The sequence below is a fragment of the Falco punctatus genome (assembly GCF_963210335.1).
Source record: "Falco punctatus genome assembly, chromosome: 6".
Taxonomy (NCBI): Eukaryota; Metazoa; Chordata; class Aves; order Falconiformes; family Falconidae; genus Falco; species Falco punctatus.
Genome location: NC_137585.1, coordinates 25,835,585 through 25,860,068, shown reverse-complemented (window position 1 = coordinate 25,860,068; position 24,484 = coordinate 25,835,585). Strand labels below are relative to the sequence as shown.

The 24,484-nt window shown below is 43.4% G+C and overlaps 1 protein-coding gene across 5 annotated transcripts in view; it reads left to right on the top strand.

Annotated features, from left to right (window-relative positions):
- DENND5B (DENN domain containing 5B) overlaps positions 1-24,484 on the top strand; it is a 116,252-nt gene that overhangs the window by 29,285 nt on the left and 62,483 nt on the right. For 3 of the 5 annotated variants that reach the window (XM_080392233.1, XM_080392229.1, XM_080392231.1), the window contains exon 2: positions 19,805-19,870. The exons of the other annotated variants lie outside the window; for them this stretch is intronic. In XM_080392233.1, coding sequence (XP_080248359.1) covers positions 19,805-19,870 — 66 coding nt within the window. The remainder of the gene's footprint in view (positions 1-19,804; positions 19,871-24,484) is intronic. 5 annotated transcript variants of the gene reach the window in all.

Genomic DNA, 24,484 nt, shown 5'->3' with positions numbered 1-24,484 from the left:
GGTGAACGGTAGCTGTGGGAAGGCACATTATCTGCTTGGGAACTGACCTCTTGGGGCTCGTTCTGGTTCCTGTTTAAAAGCCTTGTCCTTGTGAAAACATCCTCAAGCCCTGTGGCATGAGAGCTGGCTGAAGTCAGCTTTTGTACTGCAAAAAGCCCAGGGTAATTAGGCTTCTGTATAAATAACACTTGACGACACATTAAAACAGAAGAATGTTTATTCTAGCTGCTCTCTGGATACATGAGTTTGCCTTGCTTTTTAGATTATTGTCAAGGGTGGATAGAAGATCATCATAAAGGAGGAGCAAGGAAAATCAGACTGTAATCACATAATGCAAGCCTTGTTTCTCTTTTATAATACTGTTTGTGACTCAGGTTATGTGCAATTTGTAAGAGTTGTCAAACCAAAGAAAAAATTAAAGAGATATGGAGATTTAACAGAGATGGTTTGGGAGGGACTAAATGGAAAGTGGCAAGACTACAAATTGTGAATTAGGGTCTGCTTCCTGCTCTGAATAATTTCAAGGTGTGCTATGTAGAATGGTGTGTACTGGAGCATACTTGCTTTATCCTGGTGGTAAAGTGTCAAGAATACCTGGGGCCAGTGGGGTTAGAAAAAACAACAACAAGCTGTTGGGGTACCGGGAGGGAAAGCAGCAAAGCAACAAACTGTAGCAATATATACCTATTTTTCAATCATGCTTTGTGATAAGTTAATTGCTTTTGGTGGTGGACTCTGCCCTTTGAGTCAGCAGGTAGGCTCTGACCTGTGGATGTTACCCAGCCCCAGGGTTGGAGCTCCCCGGGGGTTGGGGTGCTTGCACCCCCTGCCCAGCTGCTGCCAGGGAGCCAGTGGCTGTGTCCTGCCAGGCACGGCCTGGGAGTGGCCATGTCCTCAGCACCACGCTGTTTTCTCCAGAATATCCAGAGGGCAGAGGGTTTGGCATAGTGATAGTGCACTGGTGCCATCATTTCTGGGACAGCCACCCTGAAGAAAGGGACTATTTTGTGTCCATCACTTGGCCTGAAATATTCTCTGTTGTGAAGCAGCTTGAGGTAAACATGAATGATTTTTTTTTAATTAAATAAATCACAAGATTGAAATGCAGACAATGCTGTTGCAGAGTTAAGAAAAACAGGTGAACGGGGTGAAAGAAAAACTGGAGCTATAATTTCTCAGACTACCTTCTGCCAGCTAAAGAGCTAGCTGTCCTTACCTGCTTTGCAGATGCTCGTATCTCTCTAATCTCTCCAAGAACCAGTCAGATGTGTGCTGTGGCACCTGGCTAAGCCTTATGTGCTGGTGGGCTGATAGCAAATCATTAGTTTTCTCCATATGAACCTTATAAATGTATATGGCATGTAACCATGGTCCACGCACCTTGTATGCTATGAAGTTTCCCTTGAGACCAGCAATGACAGCATCAGTCACTCAGGGTGATGGGCGATTTGAAGGCATCTTGTGCAACTTAGCCATAGGGAATAGTGTAGCAAAGTGATTAATAGAAACTCATTTGAGTGCCTCTTCTCTGAGGGATGATGGAACAACAAACACACTGCTTGTCCTGGGCTGGATCTGAGACTTCTGCTAAGCTTGACCTGTAATAATGTTTTAGCGGAGGTGAATTTCCAGCACCGGTGTAAATAACTCTGCCTTGGTGTATTGACTGTACCATTTAAGTGAGGGTTGCTGACTGCTAAGAGACGGGTCTTTCTCCCCAGTCTGCTACTTTCTGGGAAGTGAAATTATTGTTCTAGAAGCTAGTGTTTTATTGGTGGTGTTCTTCAGATGCTTAAAATCTTCCTCAGTCTTTGCTATGGTTATCTTTATGTGAACACAGTAAGTCTTAGAGATAAAATGGGAAACTCCAGAAAAGCTGTTAACTGCATGAATAAATTCTGAATCTAAGATTAGTAACACTTCTGTCTTGTCAATATATAGGCATGTAAACGTTCACTTTGTACTTCCCCCTCCCCCTCCGTGTCCATTTTTGTCCTTTAACAAAGTTTCTTTTTTTATTCTTCTCAGCATCATCAGTAAGACTGGCTTTTTCATTTCCCTTGCCCTGTGTGTAAAAGCTGTCTATTGAATGGCCAATGATGGAAAGGTGTTTTAGATTGTGACCTGAGACCAGGTCCTTCTGCACCGAGTTCCGCAAACAGCTTTAAATGCAAAATTCCTTTGTTCTACATCTAGACACTGCGAACTACTGAGAGGTATCAATTCCTTCTGTTTTCCTGCTGGGCAAGTTTTAGGTCTAAAATGGCCAGCAAAGAGTTCAGTCTGATTCCTTCTTCTGGTGGGATTTTGATGGGAGGTGCTTGCAGACATGATGAAGTAGCAGCTAGTAGCTCTGGGAACCTTGCTGTGATATTGAGAGCCCTACTGTGCCCCATGAAGGGTGGCATGCTGCCTTCTTCTGCCGGTACCCAGAAAACTGGAAGATATTGTTTCTTGCCGAAGATGGTTGCTGAAGCCCTTCAAGCGTGTGCTTTATTTGTTCTTAATAAAGTGGAGAAAAGCGCTATCTTTTTAGTCGAGGTGCTACAGTAGTCCTAGAATTTGGGTGCCATACCTGAATGGAGACAAGGGACATCTTTTTAAACATGAGTAGGATGTAAGAAAACAGACTGATTAAGCTTTCTGGTTTGACTCATTTATGGTTAGTGTATGTGAAGCAGAAGTCCTGTAGCCACTAATAGACTTGTAAGAAAGGTTAACCGAGGCGTTTCCTTTTTGCTCTTTAAAAACATGATTTCCTTTCACCTGCCTCAGCCCTCCTTCTGGTGGTCTTGAACGAGATGAACTGAAAAGATGAAATTTTTCTTTCCTTGGTCTTTCTGCTGTTCAAGAACCTATAGAATCCAAATCCTGTTAACAGGAAAAAAAGGTGGGGTTTGGGTTTTTTTAAAATGGACTTTATAATTAAGATGGCATATTGCTCTTTTGGAGTGAGGTGACATATGAAATAAACCTAAAATAAGGAATATCTATCTTTAGATGCCTTTAGTTGCTGGGATCTTTGTTGGCTGGATGCATCACTTGGCAGGCACCACCCAGAGCCTTCTCCATAGCTCTCTGGTTGTTATCCCTGCTTTCACGCTTATTTAAGGGCTAGTGAGGAGGATCCCCATGCATGTGAAGCTGGACAGGGAGCAGACCCCAGGAGTGTTCACACACTGACTGAAAATCAGACCACTGGGTTATGTTTGAGATCCTTCTTGCATGTCTCCTTCCAATGTATGAATGATGCACTTCTGTACTTTTTTTTTTTTCTTTCAAAAGCCATTTTCAGTTGATAACACCTCTTCTGGGACACAGGAGAGGGAAATGTAGACCCAGTCTCTCCCCACTCCAGTAACCGCGCCCCCCCCAAAGGCAGGCATTCTACCTCTTACAGCATGTTAAAGCAGACCATTGCTACTTCCTTAGAAAGAAGCTTGTCGGGGTTTAACCCCAGCCGGCAACTAAGCACCACGCAGCTGCTCACTGACCCATCCTGTGAGATTGGGAAGAGAAGAGTAAAAGTAAAAAAACTCGTGGATTGAGATAAAGACAGTTTAATAGGTAAGGCAAAAGCTGCACACGCAAGCAAAGCAAAGCAAGGAATTCATTCACCACTTCCCACGGGCAGGCAGGTGTTCAGCCACCGCCAGGAAAGCAGGGATCCATCATGCATAATGGTTACGTGAGAAGACTAATGCCATTGCTCTGAAAATCTCCCCCTTCCTCTTTCTTCCCCAATGTTACACGCTGAGCATGATGTCATGTGGCATGGAATATCCCTTTGGTCACTTGGGGTCAGCTGTCCCGGCTGTGTCCCCTCCCAGGAGCCCTTGGCTCTGTGCAGCCCTGCTCAGCAGCAGCTAAAACATCCCTACATAATCAACACTGTTTCCAGCACAAATCTAAAACACAGCCCCATCCTATGAAGAAAATTAACTCTATCCTAGCCAAAACCAGCACAAAGATATAGCTGCCTTTTGTGAGGATACTATTCTTGTAAAACACTTGAAGCTTGCTTGCTGGATCAGGCCATGCGTGCAAATCAGGCAAAGCGGTGCCTGAATTGTAGCTGATGTGGGCAGGAGCTTTGTCTGTGGTGGCTGAGGCAGGATGCGTGGTGGGAAGGAGCATCCTGCAGAGCTGGAGGTGCCTAAGGAATTTTCAGGCCAAAGGAGAAGTTATTTAACAAATCCATAAACCTGTAATCAGTGAGCAGCCAAGCCTGCAAGTGCAGAAAACCAGGCTTTTCATACATATAGAAGGAAAATCCTATGGTGCTGTATCCACTTTTGGATATGGATTCAAAGTTTTTCAAAGACCGGAGAGCTCAGCCCTGTTACTTTTCAATTAAATGCATTTTGTAAGAGCCTGATTAATACCAGCCTTGCTGCTGATAAGTTTGTGAAATAGTTCATGTGCAAATGTTGCCTCTGCATTTGCTGCCTCCTGGGAAGATGATGGATTCTGTAATTCATGTCAAAAGATCTGTGTGTCATTCTGCAAACAGAGGTGATGCTTCAGATCAAATCAATAGATCACTCCCAAGCAGGAAACCTTCCAAACAGGATACCCTCTGCATTTTAAAAACAAACATCATAGCTAATACTGGTATACAGGTACTTACTGACAGCATGCTGATGAAGGCATCTCTTTTTTTTTAGAAGCTCCTGTGGCTTTGTAGGTGCTCTTTAAAGCATCTCTGAGGTTGGTGAGTATCTTTTACATGTGGAGAGCCAGGCCATAGTAGCCCAAGGTGCTCCCCCAGGAGGGGAGTGTGCTTAAGTGATGATGGAAGCTTCTCTTTGGACTACACCAACAAACAAAAAGCTACCCTTAACCTCTTGCTATTCAGACAGCTTCCGCAGCTACGCATAATGTAGTTTTAGACAAACCAGAGAAGAGGTGAATGAGGAAGATGGTAAGCGCCTTGTCAAAAAATAATTTGGTTGTTTCTTTTCAGATTGAATCTTTCTCAACTCTTCCTTCTTTCCCTATGTCTTCATCTCTAAGCCAAGAGCAGCAGTCATGTAAATGACCCTTTACTTATACTGCTTCTCTCAGTCTTGATGCATCCTAATTTTAGTTACGTTATGTGGCCTGAACAATATCTTGTCAGTCCTAATGGTTTTGCACCTAAAGACCGTTTGTCCTTAAATATATACCAGAATGACTTTAGAAAGTATGTTGAGTCTTGCTTTGGTGTTGTCTGCAGATTCCTGTGTGCCTGATAAGCTTTATAGTGCTGCCCAGTACTATAATAAGAGCATCTTAAGTTAGCTGGGTGAATGCAGATTGATTCCAGCATTTCAGCACAGGAGAAAATCAGAACAGGAGGAAAAAAGAAATGGCCTGCTGCTGTCTTAAGGGCACTGGGGGGACGGGGGCTTAGGAAGGCTGGAGGCTTCTCTCTTCTTAGAGCTGGAGGAAAGAGAGATGGGGAAAAATATGCTCAGAGTCAAGTATGTGCTGATGGTCTTTCTGGCTCTGAAAAAAACCTGAGGGCATTCTGCTTGTAATCTTCCCCTCCCCAGAATCCTCTGTTTTTAAAACTCTAGCTCTTACCTGGGCTGGAGAGTTCACTTTACACAAAGCTTATGCTTTCTCTGTGGCTTATTTGAGCCCAGGCGATGGGGCCTGACCAAGTTGCATCTTGCACCTTCGGAGCCAGGTTGGCATCACTGGCTTTTAGGATTTGCTCTGTCCTTCTGTCTCATGCTGGGCTAATTTAGCCTCATCTTGGTAAACAAGAAAAGGGTCCTTATTCAACAGATTTGAGCTGGAGTGACTGCAGCTGTCGTCTGGTCTGCGTGCAAACCAATTTTGTTCATTCCCTTGCCTGGCAGGAAGCCTGCGCCAGAATTGTGTCGGGACTAATCAGCATTAAACCGATGTCAGGAGGGCTGCAGCAGGCTGCCTTGTAGTGAGGCAAGAGCAACAAGGCTGTTCAGGAGGGATTAGCCTAAGTCCTGCCCGAGATGCAGCTGTGCTAGGAAAGGCACCGAAACTGTACGGAGTGTTTTTCTTGGGCCTTCTTGTTGTGGCAGTCCCTAGCTGACTGCCAGTGAGAAATCGTCATGATTTGCTGTGTGACCATAAATACAAAAGCCAGGAGAAGGTGCAGTGTCCATGGAGCTGTAATAGCCAGGAGATGCAAGTGATGCCTTTGAGCTTGCTGGGCTTTCTTCTCCTGGAGAGGCAAGGTGGCGGGGAGTGAATAAGTTCAGTGTGTGGTCTCCAGCCAAAAGATGACGTTAGTGGTGCTGTTGCTAGTCCTATGTTATACCGTAATAGATGTGTTAGTGCTAAACAACATAAAGGCTGTGAGGTAGAAATATTTCTGAGGCAAGACCAAGGGTTGGCAAGGGATGATTCACAGCTCTAATGCCTCGCAGTCTCTGTTTTCTTTCCTGGTATTTATGGTGCAGGTTCAAAAGTGCCTCCTGGTTTGCAGTGAAAGCATTAAATCAGAGAGATCCCAACATACTTTTTTTCTCCAGAGATGTTGAAATGTTGATGTCTGTCTTTGCTCTCCCCTCCCTCCCGCTGTTAAATTGTCTTTGTAGTTTTTCATCTCAAAAATTATTTTTGTCTCTCTCCTGAGCACCATGTTTTGGCTTTGAAGTCAGCCCTGCTTTGAATGGGGGCATGGACAGGATGACCTCTGGAGGTCCTTTCTGACCTGATTATTCTGATCCCCTCAATCGTGATCCTCCTGCTTTCACAGGTACATGTTTTGGATAATCCTACACCTAAAATTCTCCAGCTTCCTCTCTGACTCTTAGGCGTCCATCTGTTTGTGTATCTGCTCAGCATTAGTCATCCCTTCTCTGACTGTAGCTATAACACCTCATTGTATAACCACATGAAATGGGATGCTGTTGTATTATCCACAGCAGGCTCAGCCATGCTCTAAACGCCTTTTAGGCCTCCTAAACGACTAGGTAAATCTGCATCTGCCTAAATTTACACATCAAACTGTTTTCTGGTACAAAGCTAAGCCCAAATGAACTTTTGAACCATGTTCTTGGCACATGTTAAGCATGTTTTCATTGTTTAGGAAGCTTATTTAGGGGGAGCAAGCAGACCTTCTGGTCTAAGATGCCCCAATTAATTACAAGCTATGCAGCATAAGAAATCCTCCTTCTTAGGGAAAAATCATTAGCAGCAAACCTGTCTGAAACAAGGGAACTGAGACCCAGGAACAGAGCAGCTTTCCGAGTGCTCTCGCTAGTGAAGAAGGGGCCAAAGGACCCAGCCTTGCCTTGTGCTTACTCCTATGTGGGCTAGCACCAGTGGGGATCTCGGCGAGACTCTGGCTGCTTTGGACATGAGTGTATGATAAGATACAGCACTGAGTTACCAAAGCTCATTGAAAGCCTGAATACCTCTCCGCTGAGCTCTCCCTGGGCTGTGTCTGACATGTGGAGCATTTAGTGGGTGTGAGGTTATCCTAAAGGGAGGTGAAGTGGCTTGGGAGTTACTCTTAAGTGGGAATAAAATTAAAAAAAAAAAACACAACCAAACAAAAAACACCCTATTTTTTTTTTTTTGAAAATGTGGTGTCCAGCTAGGCACTAACAGAAATGGTAGGCTTTCAAGGCAGCCTCCAATGCACATTCTTGAATAGTCACTGAAATGGTTGGTCCCCACGTGTGTGTGGAAAATATACACGAACCTCTCCATCTCTGGTATCTCTGATTTATTTTTTTTGTGTGTGTGTATGTAGTGGTGTTTTGGTTTGTTTTTTTTTTTTTTGCCAGTGAGAGAAACCTGGCTGGTGTGGGAGCTCTTCCCCAGGCAGGGAGGGCTGGGCAGGATCTGGTCCCTTGGCACTCTTGCCTCCCACACTGCAGGGCAAACTGGACCATGCTGTGCTGAGCACACCTCCTCTCATGTTTCTCCTTTTCGCTTTCCCTAGTCATCTTATAGCAGTATCTTACCTGCCATGTTCATGCTAATGATGTGTCTCATTCTTTCCCTGACAAAAGTGGTTGAAAACAGCTGTTTAAAAGAGGGAGCGCCAGTAACAGAAAGGATATTTGCTGTGAGCGGAACTCCCTTTTCTATCCTTGAAGACTGATATTTTTTCCTAAACAAGTTACTGCTTTTTCAGAGTCTCTCTGTTGGTTTCTGGATCTTCAAAAATTACTTTTCCTAATGCAGTTGTTCCACTTGGATTCTGGGGCCCTATTTTTCATGCTTAATCATACACAGTGTGCTCTGCTGATGGCCGGTGGCTTCAGGCTCTTACCCTGAATTTGTCCTCTCTAGCCATTTCTGATGCAAGAGGTTGGCTTTTTTAATTCAAGGTATTTGACAAGTTTGAGCCCCCTCCCTGTGGTAGCGCAGATGGCAGCTAAAGGGGTGCTGGAACGATTTCATTCCTACCTTGGTGATGACAAACCGGATTTCAGGAGAGCGTGTGCCGAGACTCTGTGAATCTGTGCAAACAGATCCCGCATCCCTGACAAGCCCGGAAGGGATTTGATGCTCCCTGCCGTAGCTAGTGCTGTGGTCCAAGGTCCTACCTGTTCACCTGTGCTTTCCTGCTTGATCATTATGTGTAGGAACCCCCTCCTGTCCAGATCTCAGTTTCTTGATTTCTAATGCTCTTATGGAGCTTGCACATGTAATGTTAAACCAATACCACCTTAGTTCTGTGTGGGTTTGTTTGTCTCTTTGTCACACCCCACCCCCCACCCCCGTACAAAACTCCAAATGTCATGATTGTCTGCTAAAAGAGTATTTTTGCATTTGGTGACCTTTTTGAAATTGTGAGAAGATGGGCAAGGAAACAACAGGTATTTCTAAGACAGGAAAAGGTCTGTCTTATAGACTAGAAAGGCACCTTGGTGTTCTAGAGCTAAAACAAGGCTGGAATTCTGTTGAGCCTGTCTGCATGATGTCCCAGCTGGAAACTCCAGTCTTCACAGTGCAGGTTTACCCTGCAGCAGCTCCTGAGCAGGTCCTGGAGGAGCTGGAGCAGCCTCCAGTGCGCTACTGCCTCTTCTGCCTCAGGGCATCCTGTGGGAAGTGCAGAGCTGCTCTGGCTGTCAGGGATTAATTATTCACATCCGAGGAGAAGGGCTCTTCAGGAAAATTTGACCTGGTGCAACTCCTTTCTCCATCTTAAGGACCGTGTGTGGGTTTCAAGTTTTATATGTGTCCAGCTCACAAAGATCAGGGGTTTGAAGAAAGGGACAGCTTGACTCGAAATGTCTGGAGGTGCAGCAATTTCCAAGTTCATGATCTGACTTGGCAGTTTTGCTTTCTGAATAATGCTGGGAAAAGAAGCTGTGGTCAAAAGCTTTTCTTCTGCTTAAGATAGTATAAATTGTATAATAAGTTAAAAAAAAATGCACGCACATGCACATTTATGCTTCTTGCCATAGTGCACTACTATTGTATTGCCCAGCTTTTCCTGTACTCTGTGAGATGGGCAGGCTGGTGCTTAGAAGTTCATTTTGTAGATGTGCAGCCCGTTTTTTCAGTTTTTGAGGCATTGTGTTATTTGTTGGACTTTGTATTCCCTTGCTTTGGATAGAAGTGCCAGCATGTGCAGTCATCCTTCCTTTTGCTCTCCTTCACCTACTGTTTCCCACCCTCCTGCAGCTTTTGTACAGGTGTAATGAACTGGATGGAGAGGCAAATCCAGCTGGGGGGTTGCAGACAGCACATTCCCCTCTGTTTTTCATCCCTCCATCCCTCCCTCGGGTATGCTTCAGCTGGCTCAGCTCACCCATGCGGTTCCCCGTTGGAAATGCCTAGGCTGGTGAGCCAAAAGCTTGGATGCAGGCCTGGGAGTAAGGAGAGGTGAGAAAAGGAGCCAGGAGCTGCTTGTGGTCCCTGAAGCATTGGTGCCACTGCTGGGTGTCTGCGGCTTCCTGCAGCACCTACCCCTTGGGCTGGCAGCCTGCGACTTGCTGAAGGCTGTGTGGATGATTTAATGCTTTCACTGCAAAGTTACAACCTGGGAATTGTGTGGGGCTGAGCTGACACTGGCTTGACATTAAGAAATAATCCATTGCAGCTTTTTTTCTGTTGTAGCCACTGAGGTTAAAGCTGCAGAGGAATTCAGGCAATTTTCTTCCCCCTTTTTTCTGCTTACTACAGGTGTAGATTGTTCTTAGAAGCCATTGCAGAGATTTTCTGTTGGGGACCTTTGCAAAGCTTTGTGCTATTTTGTGATTGGAATGCACTTCTGCTGTAGCTTGCTTACTGAACTACAATTGCATAGGATATATTCTTTCTCAGAAGAGCACAATTTCCAAAATATTAAGTAAAAGAAAGGTTAGAGAAAGGGAAAAACCGACCTTCTGTCAGGACAGAACACATATTGAAATGAGTGCTTTTGTTTCTACAAGTTGACACAATGTTGGGATTAAATGCATTTTCAAAGCAGAAACTAAAAAGGCTTAAGAAACATAGCTTATATTGGACAACGTTGATTGCATGGCTTCTTCAACATGCCCCGACAGTTCAGAGAGATGAAGCAATGCTGTCATTTACCTAAGAAAGTGCAAACCTGTGTCAGAGAGTCCACCTGGATGACTATTGAGGAGTCATGTGAGTTTGCGTGTTATCGTTTGGGTAGGGTTGACTGCACTTTGATCCAGACTGGAGAAGGAGCTGTACCCAAATGGGGCTCGGGTTTTGCTGCCATGAAGTCAGCTGCTCAAGATCTACCCCTGCAGGCTGTATCAAAATCCATCAGCTCTTTAGGCACGGATGAAGCGATGGAGAGGTGGGAAGGTGATGTGGGACAGTGCCCTTGTGGGATTGTTACCACTGCATCCTCCACCCTCACTGCCAAGTGGACAGTGCTAAGGACCTGAATGAAATGGGCTCAGCGCTAACCTGCAGCCTAAACCAGCTGTGTTGGGAAGCACCAGTATAAGAAAGGAAGTGGGAAATGTGAGGGAGATACCTGGACAGGCATACCAAAGAGTTTGGATCTCTGGGACAGGTGGCAAAAGGGTATTTCTTTGGGGAAGGATTAATTTGGGAAGGGGCTAACCAGAAGCACCACCAGAACAAAGAGTTCCGCAGGCTGTTTATAAATTGATACTCTGATGCCAGAAAATACAGAATCAGGTTGCAGTTTCATATTTCTGTATTAAAATAAGTCACATTCAGGCTGTCATATTGGTATAAACAGAATAAACCTTGCTGAATTCAAAGCCAGGGGTGGAGTCCTACTTCAACAAGCAACCTTTTTCAGAGGCAAAATGAGTGTATTTTTGAAATTTTGTTGTTTGGGCTTATAAATAAGCTTAGATAGAAGCCTGAATGTTTTGTAATTCTTTTGTGACCCTTGAATTTGCAGCTGTAGGATGTATGCGGCACTCAGATTCCTTTAATCTCATGTACATGCATAGTCTTTGTGATTTCAAAGGAGAATTGTGTTCTCAACATGCACCGCCTATTCTTGTGACGACTTGAAGACCAGCCCCATTGGACTGATTTGCTGTGTACATGTGAAGCCCTTGAAATATTCATTATAGTCTGTGGTAATCTAATATTAGTGAATCATCTTACAGTCCTTTACAAGAAGGCATTTTTTTCAGCCTGATAATAAAACTGCAGGCTTTATTTAAGCAAATATCCAGTAGTACTTGTGCTCAGCTATCCTCTGCTCAGCTTATTGCTAACAGCTGTGTAACTGCTGAGATCTGCGTAATTTGCTGTCACAAATATTTATAGTTTGGGTCTTTCCTCTTGTGTGTGCTTTCTATGCTAGTATCAAAAAAAACCTCTTGCTTCCTTAATGTAAATATTTAATCCAGTACACACAGACCTGTTAACCTTTGCATTGAGGAAGTATTCATCAGGGATGCTCTCTGTGTATTTGCATGTGGCAGAATAAATCACCAGAAACCTGTCAAACCCTGAAGAGGTATGCAAATGCCTGCATCTCTTTAATCTGGCATGTGTAGATCCTGTTTGATTTGAGATGGGAATTCTAATCCCATGGGAGCGATGCAGGAACTCCTGATGCTTCCTCGGTGTGGCGAGGAATTATGAGCCAGCTGGTGTCCAGGTTTGAGGACTGTCTCTATTGTTGCTTGGGCCATTTTGTGAGGCTGGGAGGAGCCCCAGGTGCAGAGGCAGCTTTGAACCTGTAACTGAGTGTTCCTGCCAGCCCCCTCTCCTTGGGGGAGAGACGGTGTGCACATGCATGTGGCTGTGAATACGTTATGTGTGTGCTCTCTCTCACATACAATAGCGCTCTTTAGTTGGTAGGCTTATGTTTTATAAGGAAAGTGAGCGGGGACTATTGAAACCTATCCTTACACATCATAAACAACTCTCTCCTGTCTTGATTTGAAGAATAACAACTTTCTCCATGCAAAATTATTATTATGCTCTTGTTTTCTGTAACAGGGTGCTCAGATTTAGCTGTCCTACACTGTCACACCAAGACACCGTTGTTTTTCAGAATCACGTTGCTATAGCCATATGTTTTGTTAATTCTGTTTCCTTTTGTATGCACTTCCCTGCATTTATTAGACATCCCAGACCTTAGTATTGTCACAGAGACTGTAGGTACTTGTCCTGGTTTCAGCTGGGATAGAGTTAGTTTTCTTCTTAGTAGCTGGTGCAGTGCTGTATTTGGTGTGAGGACAATGTTGGTAACGCACTGATGGTTTTAGTTGTCACTGGATGATGTTTATACCAAGTCAAGGACCTTTCGGTTCCTTGGGCCCTGCCAGCCAGAGGGCTGGAGGGGCAGGGGAAACTGGGAGGGGACACAGCCAGGACGGCTGACCTGAACTAGCCAAGGGGATATTCCATACCATATGATGTCATGCTCAGTATATAAACTGGGGGAAGGAGGAGGAAGGTGGGGACAGCTGGCATTATGGCATTTGTCTTCCCGAGTAATCATTAGGCATGATGGATACCTGCTTTCCTGGGGCTGGCCAAACACTCTGTCCACCGATGGGAAGTGGTGAATTAATTCCTTGCTTTGCTTTGCTTGCATGTGTGGCTTTTGCTTTACCTATTAAATTGTTTTTATCTCAACCTTTGAGTTTTACCTTCCTTTCTGATTTTCTTCCCCATCCCTCTGGGTGAGGGGCAGTGAGCGAGCAGCTGCATGGTGCTGGGTTGCCGGCCGGGGTTGAACCACAACAGTACTAAAGTGAGTTCAGCCACGGTGTGGTCTGTGCCTAATCCAGCCTTTATCTGCTCAGTATGAAATACTCCGTGTATGCTCAAACACTTACTGAGGTCTCCAAAACAGCGTGATATGGCTCCATTACATGAAGCATTCTATTTAACTCTATAAAATCATCCTTTGTGTGAAAGGAAACTGTAAAATACTGCAATGTATCTCGTGCAGAAATAACAGTTGTGTGCAATGGCCAGGAGGGCTCCTGTGTCTGGTTGAGGTGGTTCTGTCTGTCTTGGTTTTGAAGTAGCCTCTCCATAGTCAGTGACAACTCACTCCTATTTAAAAATTAGAGGAGCAATTACATGTGTTCTACCTATGTTTTTTTTAGCATGCCAGTCAACCTGGGATCCAGGCACTAAAAGATGAGTGGATTAGTGGTAGAAAGGAAACACTTGCTCAAATGCCAAGTAATTTTAGGGTTATTTAGATCTCTGTTCTCTGCTGCTTCCATGTCTACTAGCAGGGTGCTAAAATAATGGGCAAAATAGGCACTTTGGATAAAAGTGGACTTGGATTTCTTTCTCTCCTTTATGTGCCTCTCTCCAGCTCCCATTTCAGAGTCCCACCGGCTCTTTCCAACCCTGTTTCAGGCCAGGAGATGTTCCCTGTTCCCTTTTGTGGCTCTCCAGGGTCTTTTTGCCTTTACGGTCTCAAAACACTCCTAAAGCATATACTGTTTTCACATGGGTATCTACTGCTCTACAGAGGGATTTTTACTGGAGGGGCAGCGGAAATTTGAGAGGAGAGGGGGCAAGACACTGATTTTCATTGCTGGGCTTTGACAAAGGAGAGACTTCTAAGATACAGAGCCCTTTGCACTGACCCCTTTTGATCATTTTGTGGGACTTTACCTGTGTTCTTTAAGAGATCTTGTTGATGGCAGTGGAAGGTGTAGGCTGGGCTGTTGGGAAAGCAAGCAACCCCAAAATTCACCTGAGAGGAAAGGTGATAGATGCCTTGATGTGGCATTTTTGAGGCATGAGGGTTAGGAACACACCTGCAGAATCACCCTCATTTCCAGACATCTGTGGGGACGAGTGGGACAAGGGAAGAAAGGGTCTGAGGTGCAGGGGCATTTGTGAGCTGAACAGAAAGACAATTATTTTTCTGGCCGCCTCAGTCGACATCCACCTTTACAGAGATGCTTTGGCACGATACTCACCAAGGCATTAAGGGAAGCCAAAGGATTTTGTTTCTGGACTCCCCTTTAGAAAGGATTGGAACTAAACCTAGAGGCATGGTAGAAACACTGCTGTGCTTTGAGTTTTCCATCTGGAGTCTAGTTTGGATCCAGAAATTAGCATTGGTCCATGCCTTCGGATTTGAATGGTAACACTACTGTGGCATGGGGACTGAGTCTTGATTTCAGCTCTCTGTATTTTCAGTATACTTGGAAACTGGCCACAGAATGGTCAGCAGTGATAAAGCATAAATTAAATCTGGTTGTTTATGCTTTGTCTGAGATATATATAGCTCTGCTGCAATGAAAAAACCTAACGCTCTCATGGTTTACTTAAGATTTACTTAAGCGTAACTGCTATTTTTCATGTGGCTTAGATGTGCAATTCCTGTGCACTGACAGCTTCTTAATGATCCCTTGGGTAAACTCACTGGTAGCAGCCTGTTCTTCAAACAATTTCTAAATGCAGGTGGTATTGACCAAGACATGTAGGTTCTTGCAAAGATGTTCATGGCAGAAGCGGTATTTTAACGGAATAGTTACAAGAACTGATCTTTCTTTCAATCTGATGGTATTTTTGCCTCTTAACAAAGTTCTGATGCTTTTAGTTGACAAAACTCCATTGCTTTTTCAAAGCTAGGAAGGACTGTGTCACCCAGCATGTTGTGTGGATGTCTCGTTGCTTCAGTGGCAGGTTTGCCCACAGTGGAAGCATTTGCAGCAACATGCTGATCTCCAATTATTGTAGTACTGCTGGGCTGAAGCAGCTGGGAGCAATCTCCAAACTGAAATGGTTTCTCAGGCAGCTCTTAAGTTGAAGTATCAGCTCTGAGGACCAATATGGCTGTGCGGGCAGCAGATCCTTGTCTGCCTGCGTCTTCATTCCTGCTCACCACCCTTCTCATTCGGGAGCTCTGGTAACTTCAGGCCTTGCCTGTGGGTTCTTATGACTTTTCAGTGTGCAGGAAGCTTTTGGTTTTTTTCTCTCCTTCTGAAAGGATTCAGCTGTTGAAAACTGACTGAAGGCTTCCTCTCAGAGTAAGGCGTAAGGACAGTTATTTATTGGCAGCAATTTAAACAGCAGTTTCTCAAAAAATCCTAAAAGAGATCAGTTTGTGCTACACAAGGGAGTGTTTATACTTCATGCTGATGAAAGAGCTTTCCCGACTACAAGAAGCAAAGTTCTTTCTTTGTCAGACCCTTTTCCCATCAAACCCACTTATAACTTAAGTTTTCACAAAAGCTCAGCAGCTGCAGCCTTTGACAGGTGAGCATTGCCTTGCTGTAACTCTTTGCTTCTAAAGGGTGTGCTAAAAAAAGTAACTCAGTACAGTGAGAAGCTATGTCTGGGTGCACCCTCTCTAAATCCACCCTTTAACCCACTGATAAAACGAGTTGTCTAAACCTGGCAGGTGTGGGCTGGATCTTCAGGGGATGTGAGGAGGCTGTGCCTGCTCAGGGGACACCTGAGTTCTAAGTAGCCAGCTTGAGTGCCACCGCTGGCTTGTGGCTTTTGCTGTTTGAAGAAAAGAAAAAACTTCTTCAGAAACTGGGGATAGCTTCCTTCTGGTCACCACAGCCTGTGCTTCTGGAGAGTGCTGATGAAAATCCAACCGTGGGTCCTTTGGATCCTCTTTGTGGCTCAGCACAGCAAGAGACAGCTCTTGAGGAGACGAGAAGGCAAGGTGTTCCTGTAAACCCGAGAAGTCTATTGCCCAGCTAAGTCCAGGGAGCCAAGGCCTCAAGCTTGTGCGAGATGGGTAAAAAGAAAGCTGCTATAAAGCAAAACCCCAAATCAGGCGTAGCCGACTATTCAAGCATCTTCATGCTCTGTTTATGTCAAAGTTGATTAGTGCTGAAAGTGGTCCAGGCCAAGTTAAGCTTCTTTCTTTTCTTGTACTGATTTGCAAGCCAAGCTTAATTAGGGTGGCAGAAGGTGTTATCAGTGAATTTATTCACGCTTTCCTGTTGTATAAACACAGCTTTGGTGAAACCTTCTAACTTTGAGTAACAGAACACCTGAAACTTGCCATCCTGATGAGACAAGGGAGGCTAATATTGGTGCGTGATATTATGTGCACTGCAGAGTGGTTTAGAAAATTTATCTTAATATGGCTCAGTTTAAAAGATAACTGAATGCACTGTAATATAAGAATAAAGCTGCCTGTTCTTGTACTAAAAAAGTCCCAAAGCAAAATTTACTGGAAAATTCCCCTCTTTCCTGCGTTCTTGTACACAAACCTAAATAGTAACAGTAGAGGGATTTTTAGGATGACAGGTTCTGGTTCTTTGTGGGTTGGTTTGTGGGTTTTTCTCCCCCTTTTCTTATCTCCAGGAATACCAATTGTAATAAAGCAGATCTTCAGACAAGACTCTTGTACCACGTGTGTCCCTGTGGAGCAGAGGACAAAACCTGCTTTAAGATTCATTTGAACTGAAAATTGTTTGTGAGTGCCTATTTCCAAAACCTGTCTGAGAGTGCGGCACCATGTTTTAACATGAAATAAGGTACCTCTGAATTTTATCCTGCTCTTGAAATGAGTAGAAAGCACAAGTGTCAAATGCGTCCTGTGCGGAAGGAGTGACTGGATACCTCATTCTGTGTTCAGTCCATGGAGGGAGGTGAACACATGAAATGAGGAGTGAGAAACGGGTGTTGCAATGAGCGGGAATCCATCCAAGCTTTGCAGAGGACGTGATGGCATCTAGAATGTCCTCAATTCCTTGGCAGTTCAGCCCAAGCCGGCAGTCAGGTGCCTGTGGCTCCAAAGCCAGGGATCCCCTCGCCAGACGGGCTTTGGCATCCTGCTATGTTGAAGGACCTGAGCTGGTGTTTTGCTTCTGCTTGAACATTGTCAATATTCTTCCGGGAACTGAGAGATGGGTTTGGTTTCATACCCTTCAGTTTATGCTCGTGTAGCTATGCTTCCCTTCAGTTTCCTATGCTATGTAACTAACCAAAAGCTTAGCAGGCAGTTTAAGAATAATGATGTATGAAACTTAAATGAACTTGTAATCATTGCTCAAATTGTTTTCTTTATTAGTAAAAATGCTCATTCATTCCATGTCAAGTGTTCAAGCAGATCTGAATATAAAAATGCAATAAAAAAGCAAATATGCCACTTGCTCTGTATAAACAGGACAGACCAAGGATTTCTGGGACACGCTTTCTGTGTACTGCCTAGCAGTGGCTTGGGAGTCTGTGCTTGGAAAGGCAGTGTGGCAGCACCAACAGAATGAGTGAATTCCACGCTTGTTGATTTCTAGAGAAAATAAAGGCCCGAGGTGTAAAAAATTCCCTATATTTATAAGTATAGGTCCAGTCTTACACCCACTCCACTGTGTCTTGTTAATAGGTTCCAGCACCTGGGGACAGACTCCAAGGTAATTGCATACCGTGCCTTGGGTACCTATTTATTAAACTCCTCCCACCCCACTGAAAAAAAAATCACCCAAACTGACATAATTTAAGCCATGACTTTTTGGATTTGACAAGATTATGATGCAATTTTATGTAAAAGGGATGGTGTAACTCATACTTGTTTGCTAGTGTGGTGGGATGGTCTGTTGGCAGCTGGGACTTGGGACTATTTTAAGAAGCTGACAGTGTTTGTGCTGTAATGTTACTCTGTAGGCAGATAGTTAGGTATTTTAATCAAGGTCAGAAGGAAGATAATGATAAACTAAACTACTCAGGTTAGAGCCTTTTCATCTTTATTTAGACTTGTGCAATAACTCTTTTAGGTGAAAAAATTTCCTTTAGAAAAGGATTTTTGAAATATTGAGCCATTTCTAAGTGTAATTAATTTGCGGCAATAGTCATATTCCATTGCCTTGTGTTTGTATAAAGAATTAGGCTGTACAACGGTGTTGGTATCTCTGTATTAATATCGCTGTTAATGATCTTTTGTCATTTGACTTCTTGTGCAGGAGATTTTACATAACTTCTGTGACTGTTTAGCCGTATGGTTGACGATGATAAATGGTCAAAATACTGAAATGGGTAGCAAAACCAGAACCTGTCCCGGTGCCTCTGGGACCATCTGGTTATGCATCCCTTCATGAGTTACATCTTTCCTTTTCACTCTTCGTATTGCAGAGGTGGTCACTAAGTCCACAGAAGCTTGGTGCCAAATTCTCTTTGACTGATGATGTTGTAAAGGACTTTTGGGGAGAGCTGTGAGGACAGCCTGGCAGAGAGCTTTGTAAAGGCAACATGGGTATGGGCCATTTGCAGGGGGAGTCTCCAGCTTTGGCAATTGTTTGTTTAGTTTCCTTTAATTTAAATATTTATGCAAAATTTTAGTTCAAACAGCTCAAAAGTAGAATGAAGTAGCTTAAGACACCTGGAGTGGAAAAACATAATCCTGCAGATTTGAATGTGGGTTATCTTCAAGTGCCTCATAAAGAAACAAGAAAATTGTCCTAAAATAAAAATTCACATCTAAAAATCTTTATTGAAAGAACACCTGTGCCCTCTGCAGAGGGCTGCCTTCCCAGAAAATACAGCCTTGGCAGAATTATCTGGGTCCTCTGTACTGAAGCCTGGATTAACCGCTCAAGTAGGAGGTCATGGTGGAAATACTTTGAATTTACACCTAGAAACTGAATGACCAGAGAGGTCAAAGGTATTGCAGCTTTAATATATGCTCCAGGTTTATAAAAATAGATTTAACTTGAGGAGGATTGTTTAATGCCTTTGCGTATTGTATGAATGGGACTTTTTTGATGAAGGAATGCCATGGCATCTGTGAAAACATACTGGTTTCTCTGTAGATGAGAAAACCAGTTGGAAGAAACCTGTTAGACATGCTAGCGGGAAGCTCTTCCATTAGAAGTACCTACTGGGGTAGCTGTTACAGGAAGACAAGATTGTTCGTTCAGGTTCTAGACGTAGCTTGCTTATTCAAATTTTGGTCCCTACTATGAGACAGAAATGATGAATAGAGGTATTGGGTAACTTCAGTAAGTCCTGAAAATGGCATGCAGTACAGATTGAAGGTGTAACAATATAGCCAATGGTATGATACTAAATAAAACTTCTTGGGTTTAGTTCTACACCAGTTGAAGAACTGGTGTTTTTTCCCCCCTGAGTTTCACAGACTCTGGAATGGCTCAATATACGAACAAAGATGTCTTTCATAATAGGGACGCTGTACAGCAGCATGCTATTTGAAGTACTGAGAATTTAATCTTGTTACTAATTTTGGCAAGTATTTCTGCAATATCTGTCATTGTGTTCAACACCTTTATAGTAATACAGTTGTGGAGAGTTTTATTTGTCACATGGATTTACCCTTTGCCAGTAGTGGGGGAATGAAAGGTTGCAAGGGGGAGTGTTTAATGTCTGGTTCACATTTTTTCCCTTCCCTGGTGCATTTATATATCTTCTCATTTTGTTCACACTTGCTTTTTTTATCTCTGTTTGTTATGTTGTGTAGTCTTGTACAAATGGCTAGAAGCAGATCTCCATGGCAAGAACTCAGATACTGCAGACAAAACCTCAGGTAAAGAGGGGTTAAGGACAAAACAATCACCAGACCCTCTCTATCTCTTTATTTTCAGTCTTCTAACTCCCCTTGAATCAAATTAAGGGTCAGAGTTCAAAACCAAAACCAACCCCCCTGGACTTTTCCCACTCTTTTACCTAATTTAAATCAATATCTAGTAAATTAAGTTCTATTTCTTGAAGCTCTCTTGGCAGATGTGCTTCCCCTCTCCAACGAAACACCACTAGTGGTGTCGGGTATATTGGTGGATATACGATATGCTGGATCTTTGTGTGCTTGATACAGACTGAACAATATCTTGCATGAGACCCTGTTAGAGGGCACTTACCCAGAAATCCAGCTAAGCTTGATTATGTGGATTTGTGAACAAAGGGTAATGGAAGGTCTAGCTCCACCAATTTCTGCTGCAGAGACCTAAAGGTTCTGACACCTCAAGGAAGCGTCTTTTGCAGTCTAGATTTAAATAGCAGTATTAGTGAGGTCCACACAGACATACATCCATTAAAAAAAAAAAGCCAAGTCATTTAGATGTATTGATAGGGTACACAGCCTGCTATGGCTTCCCGCTTGAATATGATCCACCAATTCCTTTACATATTGACATGCAAGACGTAGGTTAGACCCTGACCCCTCCCCAGCCACCCCAAAAGTCACAACCATCTTAAAAGCAACGCAGATTTTAGAATTTTGGAATGAAAAATGTTTTGTCTGCCTTGTCCCAGTCCTCCCTTTCATATAATTTCTCTCCTCTGTTGTAAGATTATGAGAATACATAGTCAGAAATAGCACCCTTGAGATAATGTCCTTGAACTCCTACTAGCCTGTCACTGCCACCTTGGTGTCCTGTAAGGCACAGAAGAAGAGCAGCAGAGCATGGTTTCTGCACTAAAAGTAACTGGTTCCTGAACCTGACAATTAACAGCTTTGTTGCTTCCCAGCCAAGCACTATTACTCCTGTTCCCACGTTGTTTTCTCACTCACACTTTGTATATTACTTGCTTCTCGTGCATGGTCATCCAATTATCCAGTAAGCTTAACAAAGTTCAGGCTGCAGGGAGAGAACATAACTGGATGCTCTGAACACTTCTAATTAGAAATAGCCTTCAAAGAGGTTGTTGCCATGAGGTGCAGTACTGTGCATAGTCGTGCTCCCAGTACATTCCTCTAAAGGAATAAAAGATATTTTTATTTCTGTAGTCACAAGCATTCCTGTCTACGTTCCAGAGCTTGGAAGGAGCAACAGATAGCTCGCATTCCCTGGACCAGAGGGTGTGGGTGGAGGATGCCTCTACCTATATGGTACACAGCCTCTATAGCTGTGATAATTAATTAAACCAGGTCTACTTAAACCTTAAGATGGCTAGATTTTTAAATACGGTCACTCATATGAAAGCCATCGTGACTGACAACCTTACTTTGCAACTGTAACTGCATTTTCCTAGTAATTGTATCCTTCATCCAAAACGTAGTTCAGGCTTTTAATAATTTTGAGAAATCTTTTCATTTTGAAATGAAATTAGCATGTTTTTTTCTGGATCAAGCATCCATCAAATCACCATTTGCTTTTAATTTGAAACTAAATGTCCCTTTAAAAATGAGTGCCTTAAAGGGAAAGCACAAGTCGTTTAGAAGTACCGTTAGACAGGATGTAGTACCCAATTGAAATGAAACCTGAGTCTGACACATTTTACCCACAATTTTCGAGAAGTTCTTGAATTATTATTTTTTTAATATCCTGAAAGCAAAGGGATTCAATTCAAAACCAAATTTTTTATTTGCTTCTGAGAGGCAGCTTACCCTATGAAATGTACTGTTTGTATGAACAGGTACCACACATCAAGTACGATGCTTCTGTCTGTATTCATAGTACTGTGATCTGGCCATTAATATTTTAGAATATGGATTCAATTTGCATTTGATACTTGCTTCATTTTTAATGTGCCTTGCTACTCCTGTTCAAGAAGTTAGTGAGCAAGCACTTAAAAGCACGTAGTAGACTTAATGAAAATTCACTGTTTGCCTAGGATAACAGCTAAATAAATTTTATTTGCCACATGTGACTCAGCAGTTCAGAACTACCAAGGCTGAGAGCTGATAATATCAGGTATCCTTTGGTCCAGATCCCTTCCCTCACGTTTGCCAAGAAGGTTTTGCTCCCTGTGGTTCTTTTCCAGCTGCTTGTCCGTGTGGAGCTGGCCTCACAGTCCACGTCTCTCATCTCATTTTGCTGAGTCGGGGTGTTTCCTGCTAGTTTGGCCAAACGATGACGTTTCACCCTGACACGCAGGCTACTTTCTGTCATATGCTTATACAGTCTCTTTCCTAAATTATGCATCTCCTCTAAAAGCTTTCCCTGCCTGGCTTCCCAGGAGGCAGCTTTGTATGGAGGGTGTGATGTCCTTTCAAGCTAATGACCTGTTGATTTACTCCAGTGTGGTTTCTTGGCTCTTCTCTTTTGTCTCATGATCCCTGATTGAGAAAATTGTATTTTCTGTGTGTGTATTTTACCTTTAATTTATTTTAAAAAAAAAACCCCACAGTAGTAAAATACAAACCCCGCAGAGACTCTGCAAAGGTAAGTTATTTGTGCCATTTACTTTTCTGGATAAAATGAATCCATGTTGTCAGCCTACTAGGACATCATTACTGCTGGTTTGGGGAAGCTGGATTTCTCAAAGCAATGTTCGTGCTTCATAAACAAAACTTTTTTAGATGTGTCTGTCGTCTAAACTGCACGAGTATTTGCAGCAGCATGCAAGTTATTGGTCTTTTCCAAAAGCTGATTGAAACCCTGAGTTTATTGGCAAATATGTCTTGTTCTTCTCCACTGGGTCCAGATGCTGCCGGAGTATTGCCCGTCAAAATGGGGGAATCGTTTATAGGGAAAAGGAGATGAAGTATATTCAATAACGAGAACAGCAAAAAAATCAAGGACTTCCCTGCTTTTATATCCCCAGTGATGCAGGTTTTGGTCTAGCTTGGAGATAAGTACAACTTTACCTGATGGGATTAGTCAGTAATTGAGCCACCAAACTAGCAGAGGAGGATATTTTCCCATGGAGAGGCCTTCCAGGACCCCTTCCCAAATCTCTCTGTGCAGTGTGATATGATTCCAGAGCCTGCCAGTGCTGCCCTAACACTGGAGAACAGGTTAAAGGCAAGACAGCTCCTAGCACCGTGCACCGCCCGCCCGCTCTGCTCCACCACAAGCTTAGGCTGTGCAACAGAACAGACAGGTAAAGCTACAGGGTGTGTAACCCTCCACCTCCGGGTGTATGTGGAAGTTATTTAGGTGAAAGCTGGGCAGTTTGCTGTCCCATTCCATCTGAGCACACAGAGCCACGTTCCCTGAGATGCCATGTCTTTGGTGGGCTAGAAGCAGGGCTCTCCTGAGCTTGCCCAGCACACAGGGCAAAGCCTACCCCAGTGTCTTTGGTGCCTATAAGTGAGCACAGGCAGTAGAAACAGTAAATGACGTGATTAATGTACATTGCTACTGGAGTCCCATTTACAGTTGTGTGCTAATACCAGAAGATGAATCAATTTAGTTGTTGACTGTCATCACTGGGGGCTATTTTTCAGGCACAAGGTGTTTTTACAACACTGATACAATATAGAGTGGAAAACTAGTCTCCAATAAACCCGTGAAGGGCTCAGCCGGTGAGCTGCAGAGGTGATGAGTGCCTCTGAACTGCACGAAGTAGCCTATTAGCATCCATCAGGTTACAGTAACATTTTTTTTTTGTCAGGAAAAAGGAAACCTTTAAAGAAATTGGGACTCCCGCAATCACTTGCTGTTAGTGACAGCAAACTTAATGAAGTCATCCAGATGCTCTTCAAACTTTCAGTAGAAGCAACCAAACGCATTTAGCATCGAATATCTGCCTTTCTGCTCATTCACGGTTGCAATGTAAACTGTGTCAGATGTGAGAAAGATTGAAGATCTAATTAGGAAATAACCTCATGCATATTTACTTGATTATGCAAGCACATTAATTACTGTATGATACTAAGAATTAAAAATGTTGCCAAGTATGTTTAAGTGCATACCTGGAGAGATAATTTTTGCTGGCTTTGTTGGGATTTTTATTTTGTGAAACTTTAGGAATCTGTGGATGACATTATATCTTTATCTCTAAGCTTCTGCAAAGAACTTCTGGATAAAAATAAGAGGTTATTCTGCTGCCATGTTCTGTAATAGAGTAATGGTCTCTGGTTTTGTATACTTCAGTCTGAGCTTTGAAACCAAGCATGCAGAGGATCTTCATAGAGCTTGTGCTCTGGACTGCCACAGCAGCCAGTGGCAAGTCTGGTCCAGTTTGGTAGATGTGATGAGCTGATAGCTAAACCCAAACCCAGACATGTCTTTAAATTTGATCCAGTTTAGCAGATACCTTGTTTTCTTTATTTCTGTGATGCATACACTTTTGCTGGATTGCTGGTTTGCCTTGAGCAATTTCAGAAGCAGGGTGGATTCCCCTGCCAGAGCTCCTCACATCTTACTGTTTCCATTTATTCTTGCCCCAGGAAATATGGCTGCAGTGTTGCATCATCTCAGATGTTTTCTCCTCCCAAGCACAAAATATCCCTGTACAAGCTTATTTGCTTTTC